We start from the raw sequence: 12,686 nt of genomic DNA on the forward strand, positions 1-12,686 counted from the left end.
TGCTAATCAGCAGGTGCCCAAATTAGATGACCTAAGAGCACTGTAAAGGAGAGACACAGGCATTAATCTAACATTTTGAAATGAAGTAGTCACCACTAGCAGTTTATTTTTCTTTTTTTTGTAAAAAATTATAAGGTTTTTGTGATTTATTTATTTTCCTAGAATGTATTATTGACAACATCCCTGATGTGTAGCCATGATGAGAAGGTTTTACTACTGTTTTCTGTTGGCCTTCAAGGGCAGGGCAAATGGTTACTTCTAAAAGGTACAGGAAATTGACTACTAAGACCCTTAAAATAAATGGCTGATAAGGTGGGGATGGATGTCTGTTTTAGAGATAATAGGTATTTTTTTTAAAAAGAAAGACAAATTATTGGAACCACCAAAGTCTGATTTTTTCCCTGATTTCCCAATAGATCTCATTTTCTTCTCTTTTGAAAAAAATCAGACCATATTTCAAGAACAAACACCTCAGAGATCATTTCAAAAAGTGCAGAAATAATCTTAGCCCCTCAATATTCTCTCTGACTCAAACAATGGCCGTGTGTGTGTGTGTGTGTGTGTGTGTGTGTGTGTGTGTGTGTTATACTAGGGATTAAACTTGGGGGGATTCTGCCTTGAGCTACACCCTCCAGCCGTTTCTATTTTTTATTTTGAAACAGGGTTTCACTAAGTTGTGGAGGGCCTCACAAATTTGATGAGGCTGGCTGTGAACCTAAGATCCTCTTGTCTCAGCCTCCCAAGTACTGGTATTACAGGCATGCACCACCATGCCTGGCATAACAATGACCTTTCAGTTTTACTTTCTCAGTTTTTTTCCTAGCCCAAGCATGTGAAAAATCTCTTTCCTTTTCCCTCTAGTTCCTTTACAGCATTTCTTTCTGTGTGATCTTGGGGCAATATCTTTAATCATGGAAGATAAACCAATAGGATTATTAAAAACAAAATATTTGACGCTGGGCGTGGTGGCGCACGCTTGTAATCCCCGCGCTTGGGAGGCAGAGACAGGAGGATCGCGCAGGTTCGAAGCCAGCCGCGCGTGCGCTGGTTTAGGAGACCCTGTTTCCAAATAAAAATGTAAAAATGGGTCTGAGAGTGTAGCCCCGAGGTAGAAGGGCTTCCAGGAACCCCAGTACCACCAAAAAAAAAAAAATATTTGAACAAAAGGAAAACAATTGAGCCATTAAAAGTAAGATCAGGGGACGGGGTTGAAATGTAAGGAAACCAATATCACAATGTATCGGAGTGTTTTTTTTTTTTCTGTTGGTACCCACCTTGGATTCCCAGATTGGACAGGTTAAGATCCCTGTGCATATGGTCACCCAAGGGTATTCTCAGGCACTGAATTAGTACAGCCAAAGCCATGGTTGCTATCACACAGAAAAGAGAAATTCTCACTTAGATAGTGGTGCCAATTTTAAAAATTCTTGGCATTGTCTGGCAGCATAGCCACTTTCTTTAAATGAAGAATCAGTGATAAAGTAGCGTCTCGGAGCAGAAGCTCCACTCTAGGCAACGTGAGAAGACCTGGGTTGAGGAGTTAAAGAAAAATTGCCTGTGGCCTGTCAGTTGGTGATCTACTAGTGTACCTTTATTTTCTTTAGTTAAAAGCCCAAATTAAACCCAGAAAAAGTTCACATGAAAATTCCCAAAAGAATGAATTTCCAGATCCCATTCACTCAAAAGGGGTCCAAGCACAAATTCCTAACTCACATATTTGACCCACTTTTCCTCAGGTTTTCTCCTAGAGTTCTGGGAAAAGTTTACACAGCCTTCAATGTATAGAGATCAACTTTCCTGAAGGCTTATTTCTTTACACACCTCACTAAGACAGAGGATCTACCCAAGTGCATGAAGATGGTAGAAATGGGAAGAAGAGGATTCAATGATGATCCAAGTTTCTGTTCTGAAAAGCAGGAAATAAGCACGATATATTTGACTGGGGAAAAGTTTAATTTGAGCTGTAAGAGGGAACAGAAAATGAGATTTGGAGTCCAAGAGTATAGAAAAGACTAAGGATTTTAAAAAATGGGGGTTCATTAACATCAAGAAGAAAGCTGAGGCATATGGGTTGATTAGGTCAGTGCAAGAAAATACTTGCATAAAGAAAGTCTGATGTAGTCTGGTGGCTGCAGCCATACATAGAGACTGAGAGACTCGCGGCCTGTCATGAGCTGATCGCTTATTGGCCCACTCATTTTGCCATTCGCAACATGGGTCATGGAAACCTCCTCAGAGCATATGGATTTGCCAGTAGAAAACTTCATAAAATGGCATTAAACTGCTTGGTGTCTTACCATTAATCATAGGCTAAAACATGTCAGGCAACTAGACATCCTTACGTGATTACTCAGGAAAGGAGAAGCGGTGAAGGGGTGACGTCCTCGTTTTCTCCTCCTACAAAGGTGTACTGGACTATTTATTACTCACAAGATAGAAGCCAAGAGTTCCTAGTGTCACTCTGAGAAGGATCCATTTGGCCATCATGATTTGTTACATGACTTTACTACAAATTCTCTGTCTGCTGAGTGAGCTCAGCAGTGGGTGTAAAGACTGGGGGGCAGGTTTCTAGAGGGAACTCACCCTGGGGTCTCTCTCCAGCTGCTGCTTGTGGTGTAGGCTGCGTCTTCTTTTGGCCTTCGCTAGGCCATTGTGATAAAAGTGGTACAGGCCTTCTGTGAAGGGGAGCTGTGGAGAGCCAAACAGACATGAGGTGTAGTTAACTTCTGGGTTGGCCCAGGGACAGGGTAAACTCAAGCTGGCACTGCCTGCAGGGACTTTCTAGGCTGGGGATGAATGTATGAAAACCACTGGCAAACCTCCTACTAGACTCCACCCTCTTTCCTCATCTTTGCACTGTTTTCCTTCTCCTTGCCTTCGCTTATTTGGTGCTCATTCCCTTTTCCCACCTAAATGTTTTCTATTATTTCCTCCAGCTTTAGTTTCCACACATCCTTTCATTCCCTCTTCTTCTCCGTGGAACCTGTCTTTGTATCCACACCCACACCAAATGAGAATTGGTGGCTTCAGAGTCGTGTTGTGAACAGCCCTTTCTTTAGAGATTGATTGTCTGTCCTGTGCACTGGGCTCTCTCTGACAGGGCAGTCATCCAAATCTGCTAAGTGCCTGTTGGATGACAAGAGAAGTTTTCCTCTTTCTGTCTTGAAGATGCTTGGACTTATATATAAGTGTCAGAGCCAGTTACAGAAATCACAGAGATGAGAGTTTGTCTCTTGATGATGGGTCTGTAAGAATCCAAGGAAACCCATTGAGGTCTGAAATTTATGAAATTCAAAGTCACTTGAAGAAGAACCTTGATCTGGTATTTGGGAGACCAGGATACAGCTCATGTCTGTTACCAGCTAACAGCGTGACCTTGAACAAATGACTTCCCCTATGGGTCTCTGGATCTCTTTTTCCCCTCTATATCTGTGTGAAGCTTTGAAATTCCTAGATCTCTGCCATTTCTCCACATGTTCTCATACTGATGAAACTATGTTGTTTGCATTTCTTAACTTTATCAATTAATTTAATAAAATGCTTGAAAATTATAGGCAAAGGATGAGCTTATTTATATATTTTTTCCTGGAGAGAGGATACATGTTTTCATGAGATTTTCAGAGAAGTCTCTAAATGAAAATTATTTTACCACTCAACATATTTTCTGCTGAAATTTAGATGTGTGTGTTGCCATCCAGTATTTTAAATTAAAGTAAAAGGAATGCAAATCCTTTGAAAGTAAGGCTTTCCAAATTAAGTGGGGCCTCTTTGGAATTTATCATGTAGAAATTTAGTGTGGCCCAAATATTTCTTAGGTAACATTGTCATTAAACATAAAAGTACCTTATGGTAAATTTGAAAAACAAAGAAAAACAATAGCAATAAAGTAAAATTCATTCATGTATTCCTTTTTAGAATTATTTGATTTAGAAATTTATCTTTTTTTTTAACTCCAGGCTTACTCACTCCCAACAGTAAACTATAAAGTACTATTTTATAAATAGTAAAATGAGTTAATTTCAGGTCTTTCTCTTTGTTTACACATGCTCCCCTCACACACAGAAAACATATTATTATATAAAATGGGATTTCACTTAGACAATATAAACTTTCATTTTCTTTTTTTTTTGTAGTGATGGAGATTTAGCTCAGGGACATTTTACCTCTGAGGTATACCCTCAGCCCTACTTTTTATCCTTTAATTTGAAACAGGATCTCACTAGTTGTGAAAGTCCTCACTAAGTAGCTGAGGCTGGCTGCAAACCTGGATCCTCCTGACTCAGCCTCCCAAGTTCTGAGATTACACGCATGTGTGGGGTTAAATTTTCACCTTCAATGTCTTTATTGGTAGTGGCTGTATTCTATTATATGAGATGTACTACGATATATTTAGCATTTTCATTACTAATATATATTAAGATCTTTCTTTCTTTCATTGTTATTTTTACAGTTAAAGATAAACTGCATAGCCAGGCGTGGTGGCGCATGCTTGTAATTCCCGTGCTTGGGAGCTGGAGACAGAAGGATCGCACAGGTTTGAAGCCAGCCATGCTGGCTTTAAGAGACCCTGTTTCCAAATTAAAAAAAAATATGTAAAATAGGTCTGGGAGTGTAGCCGGAGGTAGAAGGGTTTCCAGGAACCCCAATACCACCAAAAACAAAAACAAAAACAAAAACAAAAACAAAACAAAACAAACTGCATATTAGGATGAAAGAGATCTTCAGTCAGGAATGATAAAGTAAGTTCCTCCCCAAAAGTCTCTAACAGCTTGCACAATGAGGTTTAAAAATGTAAAAGTCACAAACTGCGCTGCTCATACCTCTGAGCCAACTCCTTATAAAGGAGGTAACAGGCAGAACACCTGACCTTAATATCTGAAACCCATCAATGCCACCATTGCAGTGGGCAGAAGGAACCCAAGAGTAACCACAACCCAGCATTGATGATCTACAGGTAGGACAACAATGGGATGATGGGGACACAGTTTTTAAGGTTAGTATCAAAGTGTGACTTAAGGTTAGTATCAAAGTGTGAATATATATATATATATATATATATATATATATATATCAGAGAATAACCACATAGTAGAGGCTATTTAATTATAAGGTAAACCTGGTGGTAAATATCTGCCCCTATAATAAGATACTATTAGTAAAGAGAAAACAGACATAAGAAACCTACATACAGAAAGAGAGCTGTCATAAACAACAAAGATATACACTTAAGAAGCCAGAAATAATGAGAAGGAAGAATAGCCAAAAAAAAAAAAAAGCTTCCAAAATGCCGCAATAATAGAAGCCAACATAGAATTGCAGAAATTTCCAGAGGGACAATTCAGAATAAATTAATATAATTAATTAATTATAATGAATAATTATAATAATAGAAATGATACAAGACCTCTGAAAAGAATTCAGAAAGAGATCCTGAAATAAATAAACACCCTGAACAGGAATAAAAAAGAAGCCTTAAGAAAGTGGAAGATACAATCATTGAAGTGAAGGCATCAATACAAACAATAAACAGTAGGCTAGACCACATGGAAAATAGAATATCACCCTTAGAGAATGGGTACTCCAAAAATGAACACATAATATATAATTTAGAAAAAACAATTTGACAGCAATGGACTGATTTTAAACCTAAGACTAAACCTAAGAATAATAGGCATAGAAGTAATATCAGAAAATTATCCAAACATAGAAAAAGAGTTTGACACACAAGAAACCTATACAATCCCCTTTAGACAGATCAGAGAAAAGATTCACCACACCACATAATAGTCAAATTGACTAACTTAGAGACCAAGGAAAGAATCTTAAAGGTGGCAAAAGTAAAATGTTAAATTACATTTAGAGGCAAAATATTTAGAATCACTCCAGAATTCCCAAAGTCATGACAGCAAGGAGGACCTGGAGCAGCAAATTCCAAACTCTGAAAGAAAACAATTTGCAGCCAAATATTTCTTACCCAGCAAAAATATCTCTCATATTCAACAAGGAAATAAAAATCTTCCAAGACAAACAAAAGCAGAAATAATTTGTCTTCCAAAAGAGCACTAGAGAAAATATTCAGAGATTAATTACAAAGAAGAAATAAGTAATAAATGCCAGAACTGTAGAAATAATAATTTTCATTAAACAACTAAACAAAGAACAAATACTACCACAAAAAGAAGTTAAAACTCAAAATGTTAGAAATTAAAAATCATCTCTCAATAATCTCTCTAAATATAGATGAACTCAACTACCCAATAAAAATAAATTTATAAAACCTTTATATAGGAACTAGTCTCATTATGCCCTAATCTATTCCATGAAATAGAAAGCAATGGGAATATCTCAAATATACTTTATGAAGCCAACATCACAAAACCAAGAAAAGATAGCTCAAGATAAGAAAACTATAAGACTATAAGGTTGATGAATTTAGATGCAAAACCACTAAATGAAATATGAGCAACACTCATTCAAAACCACATCAAGAAAATCATACACTATAACTAAGTAGGGTTCATCCCAGAGATGCAAGGCTGGTTCAACATACAAAAAACAATCCATTTAATTCACCACATAAACAGAACCAAAGACAAAAATCACACGATAATTTCAATAGGCATTGAAAAAGCATTCAACAAAATCCAACACCCATTTATGCTATAAGCAGTGCAGAAAATTGGTATAAAAGGAACATACTTCAACATCATAAAGGCAGTATACAATTGGCCCACAGCCAACATCATATTAAATGGAGAAAAACTGTGAGAAATCTCTCTAAAAACAGGAACAAGACAAGATACCACCAATTCTTTTCAATATAGTACTTGAGGCGAGAGAAGGAAATCAAAGGACTCTAAGTAAGAAAAGAAGGACTAAAACTATCCCTATTTGCAGATGACATGATACTATACTTAGAAGACCCAACAAACTCAACCAAAAAGCTTATAGAACTGATTAACAAATTCAGAAAACTGTCTGGATACAAAATAAATCTTAAAAAATTAGAATCTTTCCTGAATGCCAACCATAAAGCCACTGAAAAATAAATCCAGAAAACACTTCCACTCAGGATATTCCACAAAAAATAAAATACTTAGGAATAAACCTAACCAAGGAGGCAAAAGACCTGTACAAACAAAATTATAAAACATTGAAGAAGCCGGGAGTGGTAGTGCATGCTTGTAATCCCAGCATTTGGAAGGCTGAGAGGATCACAGTTTGTGGACATCCTCAGCTACTTAGTGAGACTTCGGCAACTTAATGAGATCCTATTTCCAAAATAAAGAATAAAAAAATATGGCTGGGAGTGTGTAGCTCAGAGTTAGAATGCCTCTGGGTTTCATCCCCAGTACCTCAAAAAAAAAAAAAAATTGAAGAAAGAAGTCAAAGAAAACCTTAGGATTGGTAAAATCTTCCATGCTTTTAGATAGGCAGAATAAATATAATAAAAATGGCCATTCTTCCAAAAGTGATCCACATATTCAATTCAATTCAATTAAAATTTAAATAAAATTAAAAAGGTCATGGACATAGAAAAATCAGTCCTTAAATTCATTTGGAACAACAACATCACAGAATAGACAGACTAGTTTTCAGCAACTAGAACCATGCAGGAGGCATCACAATACCTGACTTCAAACTATACTGAAAAGCCATAGTAATAAAAAAAGCATGGCACTGGCACAAAAACAGACACATAGATTAATGAAGCAGAATAGAAGACTCAGAAACAAATCTGTATACTTAGAGCCAATTGATTTTTGACCAAGGAGCCAAAAACATACACTGGAAAAAAGAGTGCCTGTTCAATAAATGGTGTTGGCAAAATGGTTAACCATAGGCAGAAAAATGGACATAAACCCTACTTTCTCATCTATTTAAGATGGATCAAAGAGTGGCAGCTCCTTGAAGATGGTGTAGGTTTTACACTTTAATGCATAGGTGCAGGTAAAAACTTTCTCAGCTATACCCCAAAGGTACAGAATAAGAGAAGGATCAATACATGGGGTTGAATTAAAGAGCTCTGTACAGCAAAGGAAACTCACAAGAACCTCAACAGAGAGCCAATAGAATGGGGGATAATTTTTGCCAACTACTCCTCTGATGGGGAACTAATATCTACAATATACAGAGAACTCAAGAAAATCACTGCTAAGAAAACAAATAACCCAATCAAAAAATGGGCAAGTGACAGAATGGACACTTCATGAAAGCAGAAATTCAAATGGCCAATAAATGTATAAAAAATGTCCAACATCATTAGCAATCAAAGAGATACAAATCAAAACTACCCTGAAATTTCACCTAACCCCAATTAGAATGGCAATCATTAATAACACAAACAACAACAAATAATGGTGAGGGTGTTGAGAAGCGGAAACTCCAATAGATTGTTGGTGGAATTGCTAATTAATACAACCACTTCGTAAAAGACTATGGAGGATCTTCAGAAGAATGGGAACAAACCTACCATATGATCCAGCAATACTACTCCTGGGTATCTATACAAAAGAATGGAAACCAAATTACCAAACTAATGCATGCGTATCTATGTTCCTAGTCATACAATTCACAATTGCCAAACTGTGGAAGCAGCCATGATGTCTATCAACAGATAAATGAATGCAAAACTATGGGATATGTACAAGATGGAATTTACTCAACCATAAAGAAGAACAAAATTTGCATCATTTGTGGGGAAATGGACGGAACTGGAGAACATTATGTTAAGTGAGATTAGTTACTCACAAAACGTAAAGAATCAGATGCTTTACATAATATTCAGAAGCTAAGGAGAAAATTGGTGATAGGAGGAATTGGTGATAGGAGACAAAGATGGAGAAGCCTTAGATGAGCAATTAAGGCAACCTAACAGAGTGATGGGAGGGAGGAAGAGGAAAATTTTCTAATGTGCATAATGTGCATATTCACAAATATATCAAAGTCAATCAGTAAACCAAACATGAGAAGGAGGTAGGGGGAGGGAGTCGGGTCAGAATTAGGGAAAGGCTAAATGAGTAATATTTGCATGTATGCCTCTACCTAGTCTTGCATCCCATTAGGATGTATGACTACAGTACACCAATAAAATGAATGAATGAATAAACAAATGAACTACACAGATAATGAGATATCCTTAGAGGAGTGTGTGTGTGTGTGTATGTGGTACTGGGGTTCCTGGAAACCCTTCTACCTCCAGGCTACACTCCCAGACACCTGTTTTTTATTTTTATTTGGAAACAGGGTCTCTTCAAACTTGGGTGATCTTCCTGTCTCCACCTCCCAAGCGCAGGGATTACAACAATGGACCACCACGCCCAGCATCCTTAGAGGTTTTATAAAGTTACAATATATTTCTAGAGACTTAGAAAGGCATTTCACAAGTAGATAGCTGTGCCCCAAACCAGAAAATACTTAAGAAGATGATAAATGTTCATATTTCACTCTTGCTAATCTTGAGGCTTTATGAAAACAGGAATTGAACACCATTCGGTGGTCACAGATACACACAGAGCCCCCAGGAATGCCAGAGACCCCTTATCAATGAAAGATCTTTAAGAAATTTTTGTTCAATCATCATCTGACTAGTAAGCTAAGCAAGCACAAGGGAGAGATCATTTATATTATCTAGTTGATGATTTATTTTTCTCACATTTCCTCCTGATTCTTTAGACATGGTATTGTTTATTTCATTGAGTATATTTTTAAATGCTGATTTTTAAGACTTTGTCTAGTAAGTTCAACATCTATACTTCTTCAGAAGGTTTTTATTGTTTGATTTTTTCTTTACCCTTTGTGTAAGCCATATGATTTTGTTTTTCATTTGTCTCATTTTTTAAAACTTTGACTTTATTACTTTATGTGGAAAAGGCCTGAAATTTTTAATCAAAGGGTAGGGATTGACAGAGCACATGGAAAAAAAACATACAGCCTCTGATTCAACCATATGCTGTCTATAAAAGAAACATGTTAGATTCAAATACACATATAGGTTGAAAATATAATAATGCAAATAGATATATTATGCAAACAGCACCAAAAAGAGGTGGATATATTATACAAAAAGCAATATTAATAAAAAGTGCTAGTAGAGACAATTCATGACATTTTATGATGATAATAATATGAGAGGTGTAAGTTCTGACTCTTCCACTTAATGGGTATATGGCTTTTGGCAAATTAACCCTTCTGATGTTAAATAATTATTAAATGGGAGATTTTTCTTGTTGCAGTATTTCCATGGGAATTAAGTGGAATAATACATAAAAATGTTAAAAATAATGGCACACAGTAATTGTTAGATACTATTTTTTATTGTTAAAGTGCAATGTGCTATTACAGAATTATGATATAGGTGCCCTAGGAATCCAAAAAAGAGATTATTTTAGTTAGAAGGATGCTCAAGGAATGTTTCTTAAATTTTTCTTCAGTCAGAAAAGGGCATTCAAACTAAAAGAATATATTACATTTTTATTAATGTTTCCATTTCAAAGGATATGTCTATAAGACAAGATATCTGCAATTTTTTGATACTCTCTTATCAAGAGATGAGGTCTATTGTCCCAACTTTGAGTTGAGAAATGTGACTTCTTTGATTAAAGGAGTGTGCTGGAGCAGGATGCAGTGGCAGCACCTGTAGTCCCAGCTACTCAGGAGGTGAAGGCAAAAGGATCACTTTAGCCCACAAGTTCCAGATCAGCCTGGGGAATGTAGCTACACCCCTTCTCAAAAGCAAACACAAAATGCATGGTAACAATGATGCCATATGACCTCTGAATCTATGTCATAAGAGGATGTGAGACTTCTACTTGGTCCTATTAACACTTGCTCTTAATATCCTGACTTACCATTTAAGAAGTTCATCATCCCTCAAGCTGCCAGGCTATGAGGAAGCTCAAGCCACACAGAGAGACATGTAATGCTTTAGCTGACAGTCCTGGATGATCCAAGCCTTCAGTCCAATTTAGTACTAAGTAAATAAGTGAAGAAACTTCTGCATGATTGCAGACTTATCCCTTCCAATTTTCCTCTAGTGATCCAGTTGTTCCCATCTGAGTCCCTGAAACATGTGGGTTAGACTAGGCATCTTGTTTAGGCCCTATCTGAATTTATGATCCCCAAATTGGTGAGCATAATAAAATGGAGGTTGTTTTATACCATGGAACTTTAAGTTGGTTTGTTACTCAGAAATAGCTAGCATGAAACAAGTAGCTAACAACAACAACAAAAGGCATTTTATCTTGTCAGTTTTTGCAACTCAAAATGACAATATTAGTTGTCTGTCAATTTATCATCCCAAGATGCATCAACTCAAATAGGGGGCCCTACCAAAGAGAGAGAGATGAAGTTATATCATCAGATCTACGGTGGATTTCAAGGTCATAAATAATGTTACTAAGGTACCAGTATACAAATAAAAATCTTCTAGAATAATTTTTATCTATTTATTTTTCTAAGAATTTTATCTATTCTTCTAAGAATAAATTTTATCTATTTATTCTTCTAAGAATCTTCTAGAATCTTCCTGTTCATTAGAAACCACATTCTTCAGGGAAAATTTACCATATTTAATGTGTATGTTTCAGACTCGATGGTTTTTTTAAAATACTTTTTCTACTTAACCCCACTTATATATGTAGGGCGATGCTAAGATTTGATTTTTTTAATAAGTGGAGGGAGAGAAAGAAAATATAGGTTAGGTGAAGTATTTTTCTGTCCAAATACTTATGCCCTTGACCCCTGTGAGGTGGTATAAACTCAGAGGTTTTTTTTTTTTTTATTACGAAAGGCAGTATAAATCTAAGAATTTTAACTCTAGAAAGGAAGTTGGGGCTGGGCGTGGTGGCATACGGTTGTAATCCCTGCACTTGGGAGGCGGAGACAGGAGGATAGTGTAGGTTTGAAGCCAGCCGCGCTGGCTTAAGAGACCCTGCTTCCAAATAAAATATAAAATAGGTATGGGAGTGTAGCCCGGAGGTAGAGGGTTTCCAGGAACCCCAGTACCACCAAAAAAAAAAAAAAAAAAAAAAAGAAAGGAACTTGGGGTTTATGCCAGGAGGCATTGAAAAAACATATTTTATCATTCTGTGTTTATATTACTTATTTTTAGAAATTAAATTTGAATGAAGGCAATGAGAAATATTTTATAGTGGAATTTTAATTAATAAATTTAGAATTAATGATGAAAGTTGAATATCATCATTTAGGAAACACCATAAGGCTCAGGTGTTGATTGGTCCCCAGTGCAGCAGTGCTCAGAGGGTGGGACTTGGGGAAGTGACTGGATTATGAGGGGGCTGACCTCATCAGTGGACCAACACCACTGATGACATCATTGGAAAGTAGTAGAAAATTTAGAAGGTGGGCCAAGCTGGAGGAAGTTACATCTCTGGAGATGTGCCCCAGGAGGGTCCCTTTCTCTCTCTCTCTCTCTCTCTCTCTCTCTCTCTCTCTCTCTCTCTCTCTCTCTCTCTCTCTCTCTCTCTCTCCTCCCTGGCTCTCATTAGCTGAGCAGCTTTTCTCCACTACACTTTTATCATGATATTCTTCTGCCTTCCCTCTCGCCCAGAGTGATGCAGCCAGCGTACAGTAGATGGAAACGTCTCAATCCATGAGCCAAAACAAATCTTTCCTTTTTTTAAAAAAAATTCAAGTCAAGTGTTTTGGTCATTGCAATGAAAAAC

General features: G+C 36.8%; 1 protein-coding gene across 2 annotated transcripts in view; it reads right to left on the minus strand.

Annotated features, from left to right (window-relative positions):
• Window positions 1–12,686, minus strand: part of PCSK2 (proprotein convertase subtilisin/kexin type 2) — a gene marked incomplete at both ends in the record, with an annotated part of 308,819 nt that overhangs the window by 249,879 nt on the left and 46,254 nt on the right. Inside the window, one exon of one of the 2 annotated variants that reach the window (XM_080716066.1) lies at window positions 2,584–2,688. The exons of the other annotated variant lie outside the window; for it this stretch is intronic. Within the exon in view, the coding sequence (XP_080572192.1) occupies window positions 2,584–2,688 (105 nt within the window). The remainder of the gene's footprint in view (window positions 1–2,583; window positions 2,689–12,686) is intronic. 2 annotated transcript variants of the gene reach the window in all.

This window comes from Muscardinus avellanarius (assembly GCF_963383645.1).
Source record: "Muscardinus avellanarius genome assembly, chromosome: 19".
Classification (NCBI taxonomy): domain Eukaryota; kingdom Metazoa; phylum Chordata; class Mammalia; order Rodentia; family Gliridae; genus Muscardinus; species Muscardinus avellanarius.